General features: G+C 37.9%; 1 protein-coding gene across 3 annotated transcripts in view; it reads left to right on the forward strand.

Moving 5' to 3' along the window:
* The window catches only part of Nsmce2 (NSE2 (MMS21) homolog, SMC5-SMC6 complex SUMO ligase), a 206,795-nt gene that overhangs the window by 59,496 nt on the left and 122,052 nt on the right, over positions 1–25,247 (forward strand). For all 3 annotated transcript variants that reach the window (XM_069991390.1, XM_069991393.1, XM_069991391.1), the window contains one exon: positions 13,919–14,072. In XM_069991390.1, coding sequence (XP_069847491.1) covers positions 13,919–14,072 — 154 coding nt within the window. The remainder of the gene's footprint in view (positions 1–13,918; positions 14,073–25,247) is intronic.

Raw genomic sequence — 25,247 nt, forward strand, 5'->3', positions numbered from 1 at the left:
TTTTTTTTTTTTTTTTATGCCCATCCTGGGCTTGAACTCAGGGTTTGAGTCCTCTCCATGAGCTTTTGCACTCAGGGTTAGTACTCTACCATTTGAGCCACAGCTCCACTTCTGGCTTTTTGAGTGTGTGTGCGTTTGGGGGATGGGGGTGGGGTGCCTTTAATTGGAAGTAAGAGTCTTATGGACTTTCCTGAACTAGCTAGCTTTGAACCATGATCTTCACATCTCCTGAGTAGCTAGGATTATTGGCATGAGCTGTGGGTATCAGCCTTCCTCATTCTTGATAGCAGCAAGTGTGTATCTCCTTCCTCTCACCCTCTCTCATTTTGTGCCTTTCCATACTCTTGCTGGAAGTCTCCTTTCATTATGCCTTCAGAGTTTTATTGCCATCATAAGTAAGCTTTAGTGTCTTTACCCACTTTTGATTTATATACTAAGGAGAAGCTTATTTAAGTGGGCATAAGAAAGTTGGGATCTTCCATAGAGGACTTGGAATGCTAGGAACCTTGAACTTGATATAACACAGAATAAGCAGGCAGGGAAATGAATGTGATCCAGACTGAAGAATCACAAAGTTCATTGAAACAATGAGGCCCTGAAAAAAATTATGCTAAAGGGATAAAATAGTTTAAATTAGATATTGAAAAAATTGAATTTTTACTTTTTTCCTTTCAGGGTAATATAATCCTTTTAAAAGGTATTCTTTTATTTTATTTGAGGAAACAAATGTTTCCTGCATTAGAAATGCAGCATTTTTCTCAGTTCCACATGCTCCCATGTCTCTTAAGGACATGAGAACAAGAACAGGTGAAACTTTAATCCTTGATATGAGAGTATGTATGGGGTGCCATTTGGGAAACTTCTGTGTCGAAACTAAGCTGGAAGTTATGTTTGATTGTTCAAAGTTCTCCTTAAAATATTTCATTTGAAAACATTACCAGGCTTATCATTTAAAACCTTGTTGGAAGAATTTTTGAAATCACTAATTGATAGGCTTAACTTCTGCTAGACTTGATTTACTTGTCTGTGGATTGCTCATGGGTCTACATTGCTCTTAAGAAAGCTGCAAGATGGGGAAGGTAGCTCAGTGGTAGAGCGCTTTCCATGCATGTATGAGGCCCTAGGTTCGATTCCTCAGCACCACATAAGCAAAAAGAAAAAAGCCGGAAGTGGCGCTGTGGCTTAAGTGGTAGAGTGCTAGCCTTGAGCTGCAGAGCTGAGGGACAGTGTCCAGGCCCAGAGTTCAGGACATGCCCTTGATGATGACAAATGGCAACAAAAACAATTCTCTGTAAATACTAAGTATGCTTATATTCTGACAGGCTCAGAAATTTCTTAAGCTTAAATTGCCTTGAGAAGAGCAGAGAAGGGAAACACTGGGAGTGGAGTAGAGAAAAGAAAAAAGACGGTTCTTTTTTCCCAGCTACTCTTTTTTGAAGTGTTGTGCCTCAAGGCATATTTGTCTTAGCCTGTGCAGGGTGCTATGACAAAATACCATGGACAGTTAGCATATCAATCACAGCTTTTGGAGGCTTGGGGGTCCAGGCAGAGGCAAGTTCAGTGTCTGATGAGGACCACTTTCTTCTGGTTTTGTCCTCAAAAGAAGAAAGGGGCAAATTGCTTCCCAAAGGCTTCTTTTTAGAAGGCTGCACTAGCAGGTCCTAGTGACCTAGTCTCCTTCCAAAGGTTCTACCTTTTAATCATATCACTGTGAAGGGTTGGATTTCAACATAGACTTGATGGAGCAGAAACATCTAGACTTTGGCAATACTGATTCCTTATTTCATGCTTTCTACCCTAGTTCTCCTGGAACCTGCTTGTATCTCCTGATAAAGAGCCTTTGTAGCTTTTCACACCGTCTTTGGTGGGTCCTTCCTGTCTTGGCTTTCCTATTTTTGTTTCTCTTCCTCACTACATACTCCTTAGGAAAGACATTTATACTCATATCTTTGCTGTCTTTATGCAGCTGCATCCCAAATCTTAATTTCCACTTAAGATTTCTTGTTTGAGAAACAAACACATAAAGTCAATGTTGTAGTTGGTACTTTTCATTTTGGTGTGCTAGAGACAACTCAACTTCAACATCACCGTTTGAAATTGTCCCTTTAATATTCCCCGAGGTTTTGTAATTTGTCGTGCCTTCTGCTCAGCTCTCACATCAGAAATCTAGTTACCGTTCTTCAGTCTTCATACTTTTTCTTCAAATTTTACAATTTTACAAATTCAAGATGATTCCATTTATTTCCATCCTCATTGCCTCTTGCTGCTAAGAGATCTTTGTATAGTTGAAGATTTGATTATTTTGCCCACTTTCCCCTCCTCCCTCATTCCTGGTTTCCTTTTTAGCTCTGTAGTCTCTTTTATTTACTATTGTCTATGGCATCCCCATGATTTTTTTTCTTTCCTCTGGCTTTAGTGAGCACACTTTCTACTTTGGAGGGCTCTTTCAGTTAGCTGGTGCTTTCTTATCCTGTAAGTTAAGTTTAGCTCCGTCTTACTAGCCCTCCTGACATCATCCCTGCGCCAAGTCATGGCTGTCCTGTGCCTTCCTATCACTATGTGCTAAATAAATTTTCATATCATTTGTAGCTGTAACTCCAAACTACTGTTTATTCAGATATACAACTACCTTCTTTTCATTTTCATTTCATTTCATTCTCACAGGCATTGTCAGCCTGAGCACGTAAGTGAGACTTCTTTTTTTCTTTTTGGTTGGTCATGGGTCTTAAACTCTGGGCCTGGGCGCTGTCTGTCCCTCAGCTCTTCAGCTCAAGGCTAGTGCTCTACCACTTGAGCCACAGCACCACTTCCAGTTTTTTCTGCCTATGTGGTGCTGAGGAATCAAACCCAGGGCCTCATGCGTGCAAGGCAAGCACTCTGCCACTGAGCCACCTTTTCTATCTCAAAATATTTTTTAATTTACTTTGAAAAAAGACATATAAACCCCCACATGTAGATTCTTTTATTATTGGTCCTCAACTGGCAGTATTTCTTCCTTTTTCCACTACTCTTTCTTTCTTTTTTTTTGGGGGGGTGGGGGGTGGGGATCCGGTTGTGGGGCCTGAACTCTGGGCCTGGGCGCTGTCCCTCAGCTCTTCAACTCAAAGCTAGTGCTCTACCACTTGAGCCATAGCGCCACTTCCGGCTTTTTTCTTTTTGCCTATGTGGTGCTGAGGAATCGAACCCAGGGCCTCATGCATGCAAGGCAAGCACTCTACCACTGAGTCAACTTCCCAGCCCTTCCACTACTCTTTCTTATACTCTTTCCACTACTTTTTCTTATTTCTGACCCTCTGCCAACTCTCAGCTGATTTTAAGTTTTCTAATTTGACTGTAATGCCTAATCTTTCATACCTGAGAGAACTGAGATGTTGGTGGTCCTACCTCTATGGAATTGATTCTGCCACTAGTCATGGCAAAGGTAAAAGATGACTCAGGTTGCTGATATGTATGTGCCTCTCTTTTCTTATTGTGTAGTAGCAATCATGCTTACTTTTGATAGCCAAGGTTTATTACACTAAACAACTCTGTAACCTCTCATTTTTCTCTGTCCAATGCCATGAGGAGCCCAGAATTGCTCGGTTGCAATTTGAGCTTCCAAATCAGTAGAGCCATTGTTGTCTTTTGTGAAATCATTCTTTACTTGGTTACTGAGACTGTTCAACCAGCAGAACCAGAGTTGTTGTGATGGAGAATAAAATTACAAGTTGCTCATTAGGTATGATAAAGGGGAGGCGATGTGAAACTCATTCCTCTTTTGTCTTTTGGTTCCTAGGCCCATGCATTAAGGCTTTGGGGAAAACAGTGTCATCTGTCATTCACTGGCTCGAAGGATCCAGGGGATACTGCCCTACCTAATCTCTAGAAGTCCCAAGTCTTCAGTAGATTAGTTCAGCATTTTGAAAGGTCCTTTTGCATGATGAAGAACATGCTAAGGCCAATAGACAGACAGCATTTTTATCAACTCTAAAATCACTGTACATCTCAAGTGAGATACCATGATGGTGAAAATGGTCATTCTGTGGATGGCAAAAGGCATGGTGATGAGGAAAGGCACTCTCAAAATGAGAGTAAGTGCCTGTCACATAAGAACTCACAAGTAACTACTGCAGGTTGGGATATTTGTCTCAAATACTTTATGTTTTCATAAACTGAAGATGAAAAGGGGTTTAAATGAATTGGAGCCCTTCTGTGTCTGATTAATCATGACTTTGGGTAATAGGTGTAACTACTGAAAGCTGCCCTTTCCTCTTACTTAGGAGATTGAGACAGTGAAACTTTAGATATAAGGTTTGAACTTCTCAGAAGAAAGGTCTATTCAAGTACAAAGAGTATGTTAATAATACTTACCCTGCCCTGGCAGCGACCTATGCCTCAACCAAGCACCTAACAAGATAGCTTGTGAGCTGAGTACCAGAAGCTATATTCCTTATTACTCAGGAGGCTGCGATATGAGGATTACAGTTCAAAGTCAGCTTGGGAAAACAAATCAGAAACTCTCACCTGCAGTTAACTAGCACTTGAGGTGTGGCTCAAGTGGTAGAGCTCTAGACATTAATGAAAAAGTAGTAGCATGAGACCCTGAGTTCAATCCCAAGTACTGGCGCAAATTAAAAAAAAAAAAGATTGTGAAATATCTGTCATTAAGCTCTTTTAACATTTAGTATGTTGCTTTCCAAGCACTTAACTGCCATGGTTCATGATATCTATTAGACTAGTTGAATATTACTTGTTTACCTCACTAGTTCTTAAATCTCAAGAAAGGAAAAGGTACCAACTAAATCAGTGTCTTAGTGAATCTCTGATATCTAGCACAGTGTCTGTGTATGGTAGACATTCAGTAAATATTTACTGAAAATGAATAAAAATGAACAAACAATGTGTGTTTATATGAATTCTGCCAAAACAAAGCGAAACAGACAACCCAGAGAGGTACTATTATTGATTTGTTTTCTTCTCACCTGATATGAGTCCTATGGCTGTATTTTGTATGAATAGGTATTATTTTAGCTTTGGAGAGAGCTTAGTGCCATGAGCAATTTATTGGAGTTATTTTCAACAGCATAAAGTGTTTGATAACAGATGCAAATTGATGGCAGATTATCTCATTCATCTGCCATCTGTTGGGCAACTATCTGGCCTAATAGGACTTATCCCTTAAGTACTAGACAATTAACAGTCTAGCACATGTTTACCTTAATTCATTTTCACATTTATTTTTGAGACTGGAGTTAGGGCTCCAGTGGTAGAGTACCATATATGATTGGGAAAATGTAAGGATTAGTACTAGGTCTGAAGTTCAAGCCCCAGTACCAGCACAAAACAAAAGAAAAAAAAAAACAAATTGGATGGAAAATTTTTCTGAAAGATTTGAAGGAGAAAAGGTATTTCCATGTCTGGCTTGCTCAATGGTGGTATACAACATCTTGGCAAACTTCAAAGTCCACTTGATGTGTCATAATGTTCCATAAGGAAGTATTCTTTTTTCAGTGTCAGAAGTCAGATCCACACTAAATAATAGGACTAGGAAATACACTGAACTATAACTAATTTGTTCCACCAGAGTTCAGTGTACATTGTGCAATAGCAACAGAAACTGGCATGAGATGAAGGGGTATAGTCCATGCTGGTCATCATTAATGTGTGTGATTTTTAAACAGGGGAAGGAAGTGTATAGTAAAGACTGAAGAAAATATAGATTGTGTCATATGTACAGGCAATTAGGTTAGACCCAGTGAAAGCATAATGATTCTCAGTCTGGACATGCCTTTTAATAAAAACTTTACCAAGCCTTTTTCCTGTGTATAAGGTGGAGACAGGGTTGGCCTATATAAATTTACCCTGAGCATGACCAGTTGGGTTGGTGATGTGTCATAAATGTGGGCCAGCTTCTATAAACGTTTCAGTGTTTAGCATAATGCCCAGCACCCAATTGGGACTCAGTAAATATTTATTGAATGAGTGTTCTAAGACAAATTGAGGCAATTTTCTCCAGTTATCTAGCCTGAAATCAGGTCCCAAAGCCTCATATCAAGCTGACTATGAATTAGAAATTGGAATATTTACCAAATAGAATACAAAGCAAATTGATTATCCCTAGCATGTGCCATAATAAGCTTTTTAAAAAATCGGTATACAAACAATGGGATTTCTACTTAGGGAAGGAGTCCAGTGGTATAACTCCTTTGAACTACTAACAAAACGTTTAGTAATATAAATACTGTATCAGGAAGCTGAAATGTGTTGGGGCACTGAGAGATGGTGGCATACAAATAGGGAGAAGAAGGGTGAATAAATGCAGTCTTTATATACAGTGTACATTATGTAAAAATTGAACTGTGTAGTTTGAAGGTAGGGATAAGATGAGGAAAGTTGGGGGAGAACAATGAAGGAGTGACATTGATCAAGATGTAACCTGACTTCTAGAATTGAAAGCCAAACACAGACAGTGTTATAGGCAAGTGTATGGAATGTATTATTGAAGGGGCAAATTCAAACTATGTAATTCCTTAGAAAAACTTACATTCCAACAAAATGAATACCAGGAAACTGGCACTTGAAAGTTGTGTGGGGAGAGGTTCAAGGAAGGGCACTAGAGGAAAAGAGAGAAAAGGGAGCAAATGCAGCCATAATGTTCAGTGTATATCCTATGAAACTAAGAAAATTGAGGGGAGAGGTTGGGTTGGAGGGATAGTGTACAACAATGAAAGGGGTGATTCGATCAAGATGCATTGTACTTATAAACTGATTTGTTGAATAGTAACTCCCTTGTTCAAATACTTAACATTAACAAAAATATAAAACAATAAAAAAGTAAGTATTAAAAAACTAGGATTTGATTGTGACATTTCCACAGTTATATGCAATATCCTGATCAACCTCCTCCCTCTGTCACTCTCCTTATCCGATTGCTCCACCATAATAAACTTCAAAAGACTATCTGGTTTGCAATAGGTAAATCATTAAGTTACTTTTAAGTTATTAAGTTATTGTTAAGTTATTTTGGAAGCTACGCATCTTTATTGAGACTGTGGCAGAGTAATTCCATTGGGTCTTGGTTTAGTTACAGAAATGGCTAATTTTATACTAGATTCTCACATGATTCAAAAGGTGTGTAAATGACTCAGACCATTAATATCCTTCTTTCCTGTGATCTCCCCTCCCAGTGAAATGATGGCTGTAAGGCAATAATGGTAATTGGAGGCGGAGACCTTGACTTTGCCCTGTGGCAATATAATGACACACTTTTGAGTAATTACATATGTATGTACTGTATGGTGTTGTGTGAAAGAAATGTATAACTATTTAATATTTATGCTAAAGCGTAGTGAAAGTCATATATGGATTGGGATGGGTGAGGATAGAGTTCTGCCTTTTATTTTTACCATATTTCCTCCTAAATTAGATTGGTTTGGAGGACCATAGCCACAGGAGGCCAAAGGTAGTTAATAGTAAAGTCATTGATCACCTGCCCTTTGTGGACATAGGACCAGGATGGTGTTGAGTTTCAATTAAATGAAGCGAAATATTCAGAAGTGATTTTGAGCTGAAACTGAGCAGTTTGTTGAAAAATCTATGGAACTCTTGGGGTCATGTGTGGTTTTTCCAGTTTCTTTCCCATTTTGTAAAACAATTACACAAAGCTCTGGATGTTTAGAGTACCCCTTATGCATTTCTCTGTTCTTGGTGTCTCAAACTGAGGCTGATGGACACTTCTCAATCTTCGTTTCACTTAACCTCACTTTCTTCTTAAATCTAGTAATTTTTCTTTTTTTTTTTTTTGACATTTCTAGCTGTCACTTAATTGTGGTTTTCTCTATAATTCTAACTTAGTTTTTTTATGTTGTTTCCATTTATTCAATCTCCTTGGTGATCTTATTCATTACCATCATATCTGTTGAAATCTATACATGGATTCCTCCCTTTGGTATATTCATGTCAGTCTCACTTAACTACAACTTGAAGATCTATATAATGATAATAATGACAGTAACAGCTATTTATTATGGAGCACTCTGTCTGGCAGCTGAGTACTTTATTGCTTCATTCTGCCTACTTCTCTCAGCCATATAGTGAATGCTATTCTTATTTTCTATTTCTAGGAGGGGAAACCAGAATTAGATGCATTTAGTGGCTTTTCTAAGATCATTCAATCAATAGCACGGGGTTATTTTTTTACTTCAAAGCCAAAAGCCCAAGTTTATGATGGTTAGTGTCTTGAATTAACAGGCCAAAATGGAACTCATGTTTCTTTCTCTTCTCCATATGTATCTTTTTCTATTACTGTCCTACATGAAAGGATCAGTGGCTGGATAGCTCAGTAATAGAGCACTTGCCTAACATTTATAAGCCTGGCTCAGCACACACACACACACACACACACACACACACACACACGCACACACACACACACACGCACACACACACACACTTACTTCATCCCTAAAACACACACACACACACACACACACACACACACACACACACACACACACACACACACACACACACACACTTACTTCATCCCTAAAGAAGTAATTTCTGGGTATTAGAGTAGCCTTTAAGTATTGTAAATACAAAAATACTTTAAAAATATTGTTTGTATTGAACCAGAGGGTTCAAACTAATAGTCTTCTGGTTGATGCATTTTTTAACACTATACATTGTTTATAAAGCTTAGAAAATATCTCATTTCTAAGTTCTGGATTTCTAAGTTTTCCCTAGAGACCTGGGCTCAGTCCAGTATCATTCATAAGGATCTGAATAGCAGCTTTTGCTTGCCATCTACTGCAACTGGGACCTTCCTCAGGAGCTTGTCTAGCTCCATGGGCATTTATGATGCCTGATAAAGAATATTGTTCTGCTTTGTGAGCTGTAGTCTTTATAGTACTTGATTTTCCCACATGAAATCTGTTTCTTGCTTTCTATTAGTGGTTCTGATTTGTTTCCTCATTGGTTCTCTCTATCCACAAACATGTTAAAGTTCTTAAAACTACTACATGCCAGTTATAATATACTTGTTTGCAGAAGTTAAGGTAGGACTGCCCTAAGATCCACAACCCAGAATGGACCCAGGTCCCTGCTCCCGCAGGTTGTGCTTCTCTATCCTATCAGCTTGACTTCAAACTACTATTTTCCGCTATGCAAACAAACAACTCTTGGGGGCTGGGAAGGTGGCTCAGTGGTAGAGCGCTTCCCTTGCATGCATGAGGCCCTGGGTTCGATTCCTCAGCACCACATAAGCAAAAAGATAAAAGCCAGAAGTGGCGCTGTGGCTCAAGTGGTAGAGCACTAGCCTTGAGCTGAAGAGCTGAGGGACAGCGCCCAGGCCCAGAGTTCAGGCCCCACGACCGGACCCCCCCCCAAAAAAAAAGGCAAATAAACAACTCTTTTTATCTCCCCCCCACACACACACACACTTTTTTTCTTTCTCTGTTGGTAGTGGGGCTTGAACTCAATCTAGGCATGGTTCCTGACCTTTTTGCTCAATGCTAGTGGTCTACCACATTGAGTCACAGTGCCACTTCCAGTTTTCTGGTGACTATTTGGAAATCGGGGTCTTGTGGATTTTCTTGCCTGGGCTGACTTCAAACTGCAGTCTTTAGATCTCATCCTCCTGAAGCATAAGTCACCAGCGCCCAGCTAAACACAACTCTTTAGCTCTTCCTTTCCCATGATCTGTTTTCTAGCTCCCCCTTGCTTTTTGTGCCAGTAATGAGTCTTGAAATAAGGGCCCCTAAACTTTATCACTCAAGGGTGGTACTCTACCACTTGAGCCACATCTCCACTTCTGGCTTTTTGGTGGTTAATTGGTGATAAGTCTCACAGGCTTTCCCTTCTCAGTCTAGCTCATATCTCAGCCTTCTAAGGGTATTACAGGTGTGAGCTACCAATGTCCAGTTTCTCTATTCTTTTACCTCCAAATTTTATTCATTTTTCGCAGAATTCTGTTATTCCCTTCTGTCAGACCACCAGAGTATAAATTGACCTTTTTGTAATTCACTTGTGCCTTGACATCATTTGAGCACCTGGTGTGCAACTGATATACCAGACACTGGGGAAATAATCCTCACATGAGAGTAGCTTCCTGGGAGTGTAGGTCAGATAAGCAAATATGTACAGTGAAGTGTGTTGAGTGCCTGATGATTAGATGCCGTACTCTCTTTGACTTTTCTTCTACTTGTGCTTTTTTACATCATTTTTTCCCCGAAGACAAACACCTTTCTTCAGAAAAACTTCCTTTTTTCTCTGTACCATTTCTCACTTCTGATTTTCTATACTTGTGTGGAGTTCCTTTGGCTTCTTTCTTTTTGACATGCCTTTCTAGCTGTGTACTTAGATGTTGCATTGAAGCCACAATGCCTGTAGCTTTCCTTAAGAAAATGGCATCAGGAAAAAAAAAATAAAATGGTACTGGACTGGTTTTCCACATTAATATCTCACAGACATTATTAATTCCTGAACTTTGCTCATCAGAACCGCTGATTTTTGCTTCAGAAAAAGCCTCCACCTGACCAAGTAGGCAGTCACTCCCATTACCAGTAGTGACCTTAGAGCAAAGCTTTCTCTCCCTTTATGGGGCATCTTCTACACAGCTGAAATGGTCACTGTTTCCAACTTAATCTTTTGTTGTCTTTTTCCACTGCTGTTAAGTCACTTTGGGTTCCACAATATGGCTCTCAAAGCTGCTCAACTTCTGCTCCCAGCTCACTTCTGTCCTTCCAGCCACATACAGGCTTTGCATGTATGGAGCCTTCAGTGGATACTGAAGCAGAAATCCCTGCTCTTTTCTCATCAGAGAGCAGAACTGTAGGTTTTCATTATGTAAGTACAGTGTACTGTTTACTTCTCTATAGCTTCTCTCATTTTAAATTAAATATTGTAAAGATGAATAACCTATAGCTCCTTTAAAAATTCTGGTCTTCCCAAAGGAGGGTACTCTTAGGAGAGGAATATGAAGGTACAATGCCTATGTGCATCTCATCATATGAAATAATATTTATCAGGCTGGGAGGGTGGCTTGCCTGGTAGAGCGCTTGCCTTGTATGCATAAGGCCCTGGGTTCAATTCCTCAGCACCACATAAGCAGAAAAAGCCAGAAGTGGTGCTGTGGCTCAAGTAGTAGAATGCTAGCCTTGAGCTGAAGAGCTGAGGCACAGTGCCCAGGTCCAGAGGTCAGGCCCCAAAACTGACAAAAAAATAAATAAATAAAAATTTAAAAATAAAAATAAAATAATAATCATCAAAGTAAACTCCAGGAAGTGTAAATGAGATTTTTTTCTTTGTTGCTATTTTTGTTTTATTTTCTTCTTGTTTGTTTGTTTATCTGTCTTTGGGAGGGTAAGGGGGAGGCACAGAAATGGAGGGACTACAGATGAACAAATGTAGCAGTGGTACTCACTAGACATTCTGTTGAAAATGAACTATACAACTTGTGGGTAAGGACAGATAGGAAAAACTGGGAGAGAGTGAGGGAAAGGTGACACTGTCCAAAAAGAAATGCATTCATTACCTGATTTATGTAACTAATTCTGTTTACCTCACCTTTATAGTAACAATTTGCAAAACTTAAAAGAAATTCTGGTCTTCATTAATCCAGTGTACAACTGAATTGTGTTTCTCCAAAATTCTTACATTGAAGTCTTGATGCCCAGTACTTCAGAATGTGACTGTAGTTGGAGATAGTATCTTGAAAGGGGCAATGAAAATGAAATAAGTTCATCAAATAGACCTTAATCCCATATGACTGGTGTTCCTTGAAAAGGAGATGAGGTCACAGACATATGCAGTGGGAAGACCAGGCGCATGGCAAAGGGACAGCTATTTACAGGCCGAAACAAGAGTCCTCTAAAGGAATCAACCTTACTGACACCCAGATCTTGAACTTCTTGCTGCCAGAGCTATGAGAGACTAAGTTTCTGTACTTGATCCACCTAATCTGTAGTGCTTTGTTATGGAGTCTATCAAACTGATACATGTAGTATGCATTATTTGCTGGGGGTCAAGTCTTGTATCTAGGCATGTGGTCTGTCAATAGAGAAGGACCAGATGCTATCCTTCTTTCTCAAATGTTTTTCAAGCATTTGAAATTTGTTATGAGCAAAGAGGGCCATCTTTAACATCTTTGTACTAGAATATACACACATGCTCAGCTACTATAGCATCAGTACACATATACATGCATACATACACATGCACATATGCACATAAATGCATAGCAATTAAGCAAAAAGATTATAATTTTCCCCTGCGAAAGGTAATCAAAAACAGATAAGTTGCCAGGTTCTAGTAGCTCACACCTGTAATCCTAGCTACTAAGAAAGCTGAGATCTGAAAATGGTGGTTCAAAGCCAGCCCAGGCAGGAAAGACCATGTGACCGTTATCTCCAATCAGTCACCCCCAAAAAAGCTGGAAGTGGAGCTATGGCTCAAGTGATAGAGCTCTATACTTGCGCAAAAAAGTTTAGAGATGGCACCCAGGCCCTGACTTTAAGCCCCCCAGGACCTGGGGGAAAAAGACAAAAACTGCAAATTGAGGATAATCTTTTAATTTTGTGTACATTGATAGAGTTGGAGGACTATAGGACTACAGGACTATAGGACTATATCCTAGTGTCATAAACTAAAACCAGGAATTTACTGTATCTGTCTTAGCATTTTCTCTAATTGAATAATAGAAAATAATTATTTAACATTTTTCTATAGTATTTTACTTATTTTTTACACTGAGAAAGGAGAGGAAGATTAGATGATCTCTCAGTTATTTCCTAGTCCAGAAGTTATATAGTTCTAGTAATATCAGTCAATAAAATGTTGTTGTTACTGGGTTAAGTGTATTTGGTGCTAACAAGATTAGTTTGAAATACAAAATTCATGCTGCTACTTGTGTGTCAAGTAGAAGGAAAAAGGTCAGTTGAATATGACTAGGGCTGTGGTAGAAGTCTAAGGCATATCAGAGCACAATGGTGAGCAAAGAAAAGAGGGGCAATTTTACTGTGATTCAGTGAGGCCAATTGTAATGGCTACAGGCTGAGGATGAGGAACTGGAAATAAGGGCTCCTCTCAAGGAGCTGGAACACAAACAGGAAGTAACTGGGGGCAGGGAATAGGGATTATAAAAGGTTATGTGTTGTTTAAATACAAGAGTAAAGAACCAGTGTAAATATTCCTGGGGAAAGAGCCTGTAGACAGAATGTTTATTCTAAAGGAGACAAAGATGTAATTAAGACAAATTTAAAGACAAAACTCTAAGATGGACAGAGGAGAGGAAAGAAAAGAGAGGGGAGAAGGAGGGATTAAAGGAAGGAGGGAATATAATTCTAACTAGAAAACGTTAATTTTGGCATCAAGGAAGTATGTCAAATACATTCATAATACATTTCCTTTTATTTTTTTCCTATATGTTTAGCAATTTTCCAGTATTACTGAGGAAAGAAACATAGATTGAGAGTTGAGCAGAATAGAACAATCTGGGACATTTACTCCCTGTTACGGTAGAACATTATGACAGATCAAGGGTAAAGCCTCTTTTCACATTGTGTTAAAGTAGGAGCCACTGGACTATGGGCCAGAAGAGGAGCATGGAGAATAAGGACTAGGAAAGCAACTTCACAGACCTGGTAAAGGACGTGTGGGGATGCACAGGCTCTGCTGAGGTTGCTCCTTTTGATATATGCCTAGGAACAGGGGAAGAGCACGGTAGTAGGAACATGGAAAACTATGTAAAAAAGGAAACTAGGATCACCAGATAGGATAAATGATTCCCTCCACCGTGTGCCAGCATCGTGTCACCTGTTCAGAGAATTCTGGTTTCTATTTCGTTGTCCTTTTTCTCTGAATTATATGAGATATAAACAATTTCATAAAAATTTGTTAGCACTCATTATCAGAACTGAGATGATTTTGTTGCCTTCTTTAGGTAAAAGAAGAACGTCCAGAAAATATACCAGATTTAAAATTATTGGTGGAGAAGAAATTTTTGGCTTTACAGAATAAGAATTCTGATGCAGACTTTCAGAAGAATGAAAAATTTGTACAGTTTAAGCAACAGCTGAAAGAACTAAAGAAGCAATGTAAGTTTGCCATGCTTTGCTTTGGTTTGGCTTTTTGAAAAGAGGTGACTTAATGAACAATCCAACAGAACTAATTGTGTCAAGGTTGCTTATCTGCCTGGCTTGATTTTCTACCTAAGTTGCTTTTTATTGTTGCAATTCTGTATTTTTTTTAACTTTTAGTTCTAATCTGCCTTTCCATTTGTGAGAGCCAACAGTTTCCACAAAGTGCTAAGAGAATTCCCCAGCAGCTGAAACGAAGTTCCATGTATCATCTCATCCCACTGCTGGGAGGAGACTTGGGAAAACAAAATAAAACTGAAAGCCATTTCGTTAAAGTTAACGATGGGGTTTTTCAAATTTTAAACTGCTGTGCCAACCTTTAAAATAACTTTAGTTGGATTCTAATCTTTGGTGATGGTTTCTTAGAAGCTTTAAAATAATTTAAGTTGGACCCTAATCTTACTGCTTTGAAGTAATACTGGTGATGGTTTCTCAGAAGACTTTTCTTCTCAATTATGGAGCCAAATCCCCTCCACTGTTTTATCCTTTTAGTGGTATAAATTCCACATAACTTTTGATGCTTAGTAGACTATTACACTGAACTTGAGTGTGTGTGTGTGTGTGTGTGTGTGCGCGTGCACATGCACATGCACATGCACATGGGCAGGTGTGCACCAGAGATTAGAACCTGGACACCATCCTTGGGCTTTTCTTTGCCTTTTTTTTTTCTAAAGGCTAGCACTCTATCACTTGAGCCACAGCTCTACTTACAGCTTTTTGCTGGTTAATTAGGAATAACGATCTCATGGACTTTCCAACTGAAACTGGCTTTGAACCACAATCATCAGATCTTAGCTTCATGAGTAGCTAAATTTATAGGCATAAGCCACCAGTGTCCGGCTGAGTTTTTTTCCCCCCTTCTTTTTGTATTGTCAAGGTGATGTACAGAGGGGTTACAGTTACATAAGTAAAGTACTAAGCACATTTCTTGTTAAACTTGTTACCCCTTCCCTCATTTCTCCTGACACTTTTTAACTTGATCTTAGTAGTTTTTTTTAAATAATCTCTTCATTATCTGTTATAAAGGTTTGTTATTACCCTGTTACATGTTGTATGTACCCAAAATATTTCCTGTTATCTATTTACTGATTTCTATAATTTCTATAGTGGTTGGACTAGTTTATGTTCTTACCAACAACGTATGAGGGTTCCTTTTCCTCCTGTATACTTGACAGTATTTGTGTTCTTGATGATGGCCATTCTAACTGGAGAGAGATGAAATCTTAAGTCATTTTGATTTGCATTTTCTTTATAGACAGTACTGAGCTTTTTTAATGAACTTAATTTTTTATTTTAAAGTGCTAGTAATGAAGATAATTTATTATAAAGACAAAACCTGTTTGGAGACAGAATTTGCCAGAAATAATATATCCTTTCTGCACATGAAAGTACCTATGTCCTTTCCTTAAATAATCATGTTATATAGATTGTGTTTTTACATTAGCATCTATTTATAGGTTCTATGGTCTTTATTACTTTTTAGGACTGTGATTCTTTTCTTCTTTAAAGAGCTGGATAGTGAAGCAAATAACTTTGTTTTACACTTTTTCGCACACACACAAGGAGTAGCAATGCTACATGATATGATACATAAATGTCATTTCCTTATATGTGCTTAGTGAAGAGGTAACTATTTTTAAATAGGCCTTTTAAAATATATATAAGCATTTTCTTTAAATTAATGCTGAGATCTCAAAAAATGACTGAGGAAGCTACTTTACTTTTGTCTATTTTACAAGTAACTTAAGTTTCACAATTTGGAATGTTTTGCAATCATGATGAGACTGACTTTTACTGTAGATTTAAACAATAAGCATTTCCCTTGTCTTTTAAGTCTTTTTTGCTCTTCATTGAACATCTTGGCTACCAAAATCTTCTTCATGTAATTTGGGCTACTCCCCCAAATGGGCAAAAATCCCCAGGACATATAAATTTGCTCATGGCTTTCTTTAAGATTTTTTTTTCCCATGATACTGGGACTTGAACTTAGTGTCTCAAACACTTAAACCACACTGCAACCTCAATTTCAGTTTTGATGTTGGTCAAAATAGCCGAATACATTTTATTTTGCTAATTTGGAGTCAGTGCTCTAACATCCAATTATAATTGCTGTTTTAAAATACATTGTTATAATGCAGGTTGAAAAAATAGGAATTTCCTCCTGTTGCTCACAAAATTATCATTTCATAAAAGAAGTTATACTTTTAGAATAACACATTCCTAGGGAAACATTTTCTAATTGAGAACTTTGTCATTCAACAAAATGTTAAGGTGTTAGAATAGTGGTTGTTTCTCTAAAATGTAAAAGGAAGGAAGCCAGGGAGAGAAGTAAGGAAGGAGAGAGAGTCAGAACAGAGATGGGCAGGGTGTAAGTTTCCTTAGGCTAGCAGCATACATCATTTAAATCGCATGACATTATAAATGTACATCGAAAGGAATGCTTTTTCCATATATTGTAACATTGGAATTAAAAGAACTTTCTCTTAAAATCTTTGGAAAGTTCTTAAATCTCAAATAACAGTACAAAGTAAAGTATTAATGCTCCTCTAATATGTACTATAGGATGTGTATACCTTATTTGCAAAATGAAATCCTTGATTATTGTTGTGAGCATTGGCATTAAACGTTCATCATGGGTAGAAGAGTTTACTCCTTAGAAAAAACTATTGTGAGGGTCCTGCTTAGCATTGGGCTCCCATAATATATATGGATCCAGATCTTAGGTACACTGAATCATAGGTATGATTTAATGGATCTGTTTTGAGATATGTTCTGGAAGTAAGGAAATAGAATAAACTTTTGTTTTTGAAATTTATGGAAAATGGAAAGCAGGGAGAAATACTTCCTTGATTCTAGTTACCTGTTTTGGCAAAGTAAAGGCTAAAATATCTCTATGGTTTGTGCATAGCTAAATGGCACTCATGTGAAAAGACCATGCCGATTTTTGTTTGTTTGTTTTTTACTAATGTCATTATGCAAGAACATTATTGCATAGGATTAAATTTGATCAAATCAGTTTCTAGTCAAAGAAATGCCAGACAGCTCTTTGGAGAAAAAAAGAGGTCAAGCTGGAAGTTAGAGGTAGTGAATGATGAGCAGGCCTTGGTGAACTTTGCTGGCAGTAATGTCATTTAACTCAGCAGCTGGTTCTCAAACTTTCTGGACTCATGCTCCCTTAACGTAATTAAAATGTACTGAGTACCCTAAAGAACTTTTGTTCACATTGTGTGTATTTATTAATACTGATTATATTATAAATCAAAACTGAATAATTAAAAAAACATTAGTATTTAAAAATACTAAGCCTATTACATATTTATATAAACAGCATTAGATATAAAGTGTAGCTGTGTATTTCCCCAAGAAAGAAAAGTTAATAATAGGGTGACTGTTTTACATTTTTTACAGATCTTTTCAGTTTCTGGGCTAGAAATAGTCTAGATCCTCATATTTTGCTTATGCATTTGGACTGTTGTGATTCATTGTTTAGAAATGCCCAAAGAGGCTTGGCATCGGTGGCTCACACCTGTAATCCTAGTGACTCAGGAGGCTGAGATCTGAGGATCGTGGTTCAAAGCCAGCCCAGACAGACATGACTGTGAGATTCTTATCTCCAATTAGCCACCAGAAAACTGGAAGTGGCACTGTGGCTCAAGTGGTAGAGCATGGCTTACCTTGAGCTGAAGAGCTAAGGGACAGCGCCCAGGCCCAGAGTTCAAGCCCCATGGCCAACAACAACAAAAATGCACAAAGAAAATAAGGTCTCGGGGCTGGGAAGGTGGCTCAGTGGTAGAGCACTTGCCTTGCATGTTCGAGGCCCTGGGTTCGATTCCTCAGCACCACATAAGAAAAAAGCCGGAAGTGACGCTGTGGCTCAAGTGGTAGAGTGCTAGCCTTGAGCTGAAGAGCTGAGGGACAGTGCCCAGGCCCAGAGTTCAGGCCCCACGACTGGACCCCCCCCCCAAAAAAAAGAAAAGAAAAGAAGGTCTCTCACATTGGTAATGGGCTTGTAGACCACTAGAAGGTCTTACTTTGAAAACATCAGATCTGAGCCTAGAGAAGGTAAACTATTGCCTGTGTGCACAATCTTGCCTAACTCTCCTGTGTTGCTGTTACCTCCCAGCTAAGAATCATTTTAAATTAAATTTTAAAAAGGATATAGTTAGTGGTGGAAAAATTACATAAATTATATGAATATCTTATTTTAGTGCTAAAACATAGTTTAATTAGAACCATACGTGCTCATTTGTTATGTGAGGCCTCCGGAGGCTCTAGTGGCAGCCCTGAATGATGTATCATAAGCTGTTGGCCTGAGAAACTTCTATCCGGCTCTTTACAGAAAGAAATGTACTGGTCCCTGATCTAAACCATATTCAGAAAGTGGCTGCTTCTTAGGGGTTTCCTCCCCTAAGTATAACACATGTATGTCAGATGTGTTCAGAATACTTTTAAGTGCCTATCACCACAGTTGCTCTCAAATGAATGGAAGTCAGAGATTGTGCTTGTCAAAAACACTAGTGTACAAACGTGAAAAGAAAAGAATCACTAAAAACAAAGATCAAATCAAAGCATATTAAAAAAGTATTGGAAACTAGTGTTTCTAACATTATGTGTGAAACCTAAATGTGGAGAATCAAAACAAGAATGCACATTTTATCTGTCCTATTAATATTGCCAGCTATTGGTAGCGGCTCTCTATAGCAATATATCCAGAAAGAATCTGAGGCAAAGTGCAGGCCTAGCAGGAAAGAATATACTGAAGGATTCATTAGGGACAGGGAAGCACAATACAGATGTCTATCATTTACAATTCATTGAATGCAAACCCCAAAAAATAGGCTATACTCACTCAAATATATTGTAGTGGAACGTAAGTTTTTTTTATCTTATAGATATAGATGTGACCAGGCATTAAATTTAATTTCTTTGTACAAATCACTGTTCCATGGGCATTCAGAATCCCATTGTAACAGTTGCTTTCCCCATTGTTGTGACAAGATATCTGACAGCAACAATCTATGGAAGAAGGATTTATTTCAGAGATTTCAGGCCATGGTCACTTGGCTCTGTGACATGTGTAGAGTATCACAGTGGTCAAAGACTGTGAAGGAGGAGGCAACTTACTTCTTGGCAGACAGAAAGCAGGAAAGGAAAAAGGTGCAGAGACAAGGGACCTACATCTTCTTAAAGTTTACAGAATTAGGGACCAACTAGTAAACTAATGAGCCTAAAAGATCTTTCTATAGTCAAACCATAACATACTTGTGCATGAGAGAAAATTATGTCTGTACCAGTTTATTTCTCAGGATTTTTATCCAAATTAAATGAGATACTGACTTTTTATAAACTCCTATTGCTGGTTTCAAAGTAAAATGATTATTTAGAAAGCTAGTTCAGAACAGTGGAAAGAACATGAGTTTAACAAATAGAAGGTCTGGATTTGAATCTTCGTTTATGTGTGTAGCCTACATTCCTAATGATGCCACCCATTTTCTTTCTAATTCTTAGAGACAGAAAGTCAAAATTGATTGAAGAGAACTTTTATGCCTCTAGACAATTGGACTAGGATGGTGATGTTGTGCTAGGCAGCAGTTTCACAGAATCTTAATTCCCTAAGTAGGGAATTGTATTCTTCCAAGTTGTAAAGTTAGCAATAAGATCTGTTTTAAGATAGACATGTACAGACTCTTGGACAGAGTAATGGTAATTTATATCAATACATTAAGGTAGTTTTTTCTCTTTGCCTTAAAGTGTCTCTATTCTTGAAAATTATGGTTTCTTGCCCTTTAATCACAGGAGAGCTTAAGTAGACTGTGTGAACAATTCTGTACAGACAATTCCTCAAGTTACTTAGCACCATTTCTGACATCTTTGATTCATTTGTTAACCTCTTATATGACTAGACAGCTCACATGATAGTTGTAGTGTATGCCAGCATAAATGGAAGGCAATTGATAATAACTGATATTTAGAGTTTAAAGAAGATGGAAGACTTCACTTTGTAGTAAAAAAAAAATCAAATTGACTAAATATGGTGTTCAAATAATTTAATAAAATATAATTTTTGTTTGTGCATTTAGATGCTTAGTGTAAAAGAAGAGCATGCTTTATTTTTTAAATTTGCAAATCTGAAAATGTTCACAAATTCAGACAGTAACCTATTTTTAGGTTACATTCTGCTACAGAATGTAAAATATGGAGGTAATTAAACCTATTACTGAAATACTTTGAATGGCAGGGATTTTGGCTTTAGATACGTATGTACACATAGGGGTCTGCACAGTACTCCATTGGTTACCTGGATTTACTAAAACATATCCAATCTAGATTTCGAAACTGATAAAAAACAGGGAGAGGCCAATCACCACGCCAGATGATTCACTCAAAGATGCAATCAAGTAGTGAGTTCCTTTCAGCAGCAATAGTTTACCTTTACTGTTCCTCTTGGTGGTGTCCTTCTTCCTTCATCAGGTGTTCAGATGGAAGGAAGTGGTATAGATTTGCTGTTTTACTCACTGCCATATTCCATGAACTCCAGCATGAGGTTTAGGTACACAATGTTATTGCTGCCTAGGTCTTTGTTGGCAAGCAGAATCTTTAGGATTCCCATCATAACTTGAGAGCTTCTGCTCTGGCAGATAGGCAGAGTGACATGTCTGAGTTATAAGGATAGTAAATAAATGAACGCTGCTAGAGAGGGAATACTGGAGTAGGTCCTGGTACCTAAAGTGATGATGATCTTGTTTCCATTTCACAGCTGAGTTGAGAATATCAAATGAATAATTAAGTGAGGTAAAAGGGGATAAATTCGAATTAAGGAATTTATTCTGTAATAGTTGGTTTTTAATCTGATTATTGAGGTCTAGAAGAGCTAATTTACAGTGCAAACTAGTTTCCATGGAGGTTCTTTTATATTGAGCAGTAAAGACAAACATCCATTTTTCATTTATCTGAGGTTTGTCCTCATTCTGTAGAATGTAAAATATAGTCAGGCTTTATATAGTGTGTATTCCATATAGCACTAATGACTGTTCATTGAATCAGTGGATAACAGCTGGTTTGTTTGAGCTCACAACTCTGCAAGATGACTGTATTCTTTTTGTAGATTAGAAAATAAGCAGCAAGATAATACTACTTGCCTAAGATCCTACCTGCTGAAAATCTAACAAGCTCATGGCCTTTCTCCTCTACTATACCAATTCTTGAAAATATTTCCATTTGTTTTCCTTTCTCTTAATTCCATTCCATTTTATTTGTTTTTTGAAATTGGCTTGTCATAAGACTTGAGTGTAAATCATCTCTGTATCTCCTCTGCATAGAGCTGTAAATGGATCCTCATGATACGGAGAAATCATTTTATCTACCTGACAGAGGATATCTTGCTTGGCCAGCTGGATTTACACATCAGGGAATCAGAAATTTCATAGCATTTATGATTCTTTTCTAGACTCTTTGATTTTAGCAGTTACTTTAATCAATACTGCTGGGAATGACATTTCTAGTATGAATAGTCACTATATTAAGGCAGAGGAATAGGGAATTTTTTGCATTACAAGTTTAGAATGGGTTCGGTGAAATTTATTTCAAGCATAACAACAATAATCACTTGCACATATATTATCTCACTTAATCTTTACAATGTCCATATGTGGGAAAGGAATGCATAAAACTGCAGGTTTGTTTTTAGCAGACCAAACACTGTATAATAAGAATCATGGAGGTGATGTTATTTCCCCAGTGTCTCACAGTCAGGAGGCCCAAGGACCACAAATGCATTCACAAGGAAAAGTTTCAGAATGAGAGGTAGCTATAATTAAAGTTAGTAAAGAAAGGTTCAGTTATCAAGGGACAAATGAGTCAGCAGCAAGTTTAACAACTGAGGTAGGGGTGTTTCTCTCACTGCGACTTACTTTATGAGTGTGATGCTATCCATTCTCAGAAAGCAGCTGGATTCTAGGATAAAGGCAAATTATACGTGTCCCAATGCTGACTGACATTATACTTAAGAAAATGATCACCTTGTCAAGTTATAACTCTCGAAGTTGGAATGATTTAAGTTTTGTAATTGTTAGATATAATGGGAAGGTCAGGCAGAATTATTAAATAGTTCTAGTACTTTATTTTTTTATGTTTTTCTAAAAAGAGACTAAACAGAATTTTGGCAGCTTACTGTGTGGTGTGTTAATTATATTTATGCATAGCAAGTGGGTACTATTTAATCATTAATCATTCTGAAATTTTAAAGTCAAATCCAATGTATTAAGTACAAAACTATTTCACTTTGAAAAGCAGTTTTAAGCTGGGCACCAGTGGCTTGTGCCTGTAATCCTAGCTACTCAGAAGGCTGAGATCTGAGGATCAAAGCTTGAAACCAGCCCAGTCAGGAAAGTCCATGGGACTCTTATCTCCAATTAACCCCAAGAAAATCAGAAGTGGTGCTGTGGCTCAAAGTGGTAGAGTGCTAGCCTTGAGCAGAAAAGCTCAGGGACAACACCCAGGCCCTGAGTTCAAGCTCCATGACTTAAAAAAAAAAAAAAAAAAGGCAAAGCAGTTTTAACTGAGTATTATTTTATGTGTATGTCAGCAGTTATACAAGAGCAAAAACAATCTCATGTTTATGGAAATTTGGAGCTCCTGTTTAAAAAGACATTGCTATCATGTCAACTGGTATAATTTTGCACATTCAAATAATATTCAAATTGGAAAGCATTGTGTAATGCAGCAGTATAGGGTCCATAATAGGCATCAAAAGACCTGACTTTCATATTAATGAATGAGCTATGTCCCCTGTGGTGATTCAGTTTCTGGCTGTAGATCTCATGCTTTCACATCTCCAGAATTCCCTTTTGCATGTCAAGATAGATAAGGAATTCTCTGTGGCTAACATATACCATCTCCTCACTATCATTCTAGTATCTCTTCTTCAGAATTCTGTATCTGAGAATCTCTCTTAGAAAGAGAAATAGTAGATCACAACTTCTTCAATGATGTTCCTTCTAGTATTTTTATAATTCAGTTATTAATCATAATATGACAGATTAACAGTAAAAAGCTATTAAGTAAAATGTGCTTCATTAATGATGTAGACTGTTTTGTAATGAAAAATGATATTAGTGAAGTTTTAATAATCTTAGGGAATAAATACTTTCCTATTAAGAGATTTTTGAAATCAGGATACAAAGCTGAATGTTTATTATGATTGTAACTAGGTTAAATAGGAATTCGTATAAATTAAGCCTCACCAAAATTCAAAACTTTTAGCTCATCAAAAGATAACCCATAGGGGCTGGGAAGTTGGCTCAGTGGTAGAGCGCTTGCCTTGCATGCCTGAGGCCCTGGGTTCGATTCCTCAGCACCACATAAGCAAAAAGAAAAAAGCCGGAAGTGGCGCTGTGGCTCAAGTGGTAGAGCACTGGCCTTGAGCTGAAGAGCTGAGGGACAGTGCTCAGGCCCAGAGTTCAGGCCCCACAACCAGACCAAAAAAAAAAAAAAAAAGATAACCCATAAAGAAAATGAGTAAACAAACTACAGACTGGAGAAAAATATTCACAAAACACATACATGGAAATAGATAGTATCCAGATTATATAAAGAACTATAACTAATGATAATAAGATAAACACACCTGTGTGAAAATTAAGAACGACTTAAACTGACAATTTACAAAGTAAGATAGATAAATAACCCATAAGTATATGAAAATGTAACTTTAAAAAAACATATTCACAAATAAACACACCTGGTTGTGGAAGCATTATACTTTTACCTCAACCTCACATCTACTTTTTTTTTTGGGGGGGGGGGATCCATTCGTGGGCCTGAACTCTGGGCCTAGGCGTTGTCCCTCAGCTCTTCAGCTCAAGGCTAGTGCTCTACCACTTCAGCCACAGCGCCACTTCTGGCTTTTTCTTTTTCTGCTTATGTGGTGCTGAGGAATCAAACCCAGGGCCTCATGCATTCAAGGCAAGCGTTCTACCACTGAGCCACCTTCCCAGCCCTCAACTCTACTTTTGTATTTTAAAATCTTGTGCATTTACTTTTTTTCCTATAATGAATATGCATAATTTTATAATCAGAAAAAAAAATTACTAGCTATGTAGCTCAGTGCTAGAACACTTACCTAGCTTGTATAGGGGCCTCAGTTCTAAGTAGCTGAGCCTCCCCGCACAAAAAGCTTAAAATGAAAGAAAAAAAGCAAATTTCTCTGTCCAACACTTCAAAAGAACTGGAAGAAGAAAGATGCCTGTATGTTTCATTCATGCTTTGTAGGCTTATCCTAAGTGTATCTCTGTCACTGCCAATCTGGCCTTGTGGAAGCAGCCCTGAGGATTATGTGTTATTCTCTCTTCAACCCATTAACTAGATGTTGGTTTATTTCTCAATGTCTTGCCACTTTGTCTGAGATACCAGAAAGTGTTGCCCTTTGTATATATTGTAATAAGAGAGGTAATGTTTGCAGATTACTTGCATGATACCTGTCATTTAGGAAGCATATTTTATTTCAAAATATTCTTATGTGTTATTAGATTTACTCCTCATGGCATCTTAAAGTAGTAGATTGATACTATTAGTCCTCTTTTACAGATGAGATTCTGCAAGATAAAAGGTCCTGCGCATTCTTCTACTTGGTTACCTTCTCCTGTGCCCATCATAGTTGATGACTACAGTCTAGCACTTTTAGTTTTAATTTTTCCAGAATATACTGTATAGATGGAGTCATACTGTATAAAGGTGTGCATAGGAATGGACACCCAGTCAGAAAGGCTAAAAGAAGCAGAAAGGGCTGGCGTAGGTTTTGTGAAGCCTGATTGGGTCTGGGATGGAGATAGCCTGTGTGCCGTCCAATCATCTAAGAGTTATGTGGCTCTCTCCTAAAGAGACACCTTATTAACCCCTGGTACAGTATGTTTCAGATAATGACCCTCCCTTGAAACCCCTCCCTTCTAGAGGGAGTTCTGCTTATTTCAAGAATCTTGCCATTTTGCTTCTTCTTTGTCCATGGACTCATTCTTTAAATGAGTGAGACAAAAAACCTGAGCCAGGTATTGCAGTTTTCCATTATCATAATCACTTAACTATGGATTGTCAGTTCTACCCTAGACCTACTAAACCAGGGAGTGGAACTGAATTTTA

The sequence above is a fragment of the Dipodomys merriami genome, unplaced genomic scaffold (genome assembly GCF_024711535.1).
Source record: "Dipodomys merriami isolate MVZ:Mamm:240054 unplaced genomic scaffold, mDipMer1.0.p SCAF_4, whole genome shotgun sequence".
Taxonomy (NCBI): Eukaryota; Metazoa; Chordata; class Mammalia; order Rodentia; family Heteromyidae; genus Dipodomys; species Dipodomys merriami.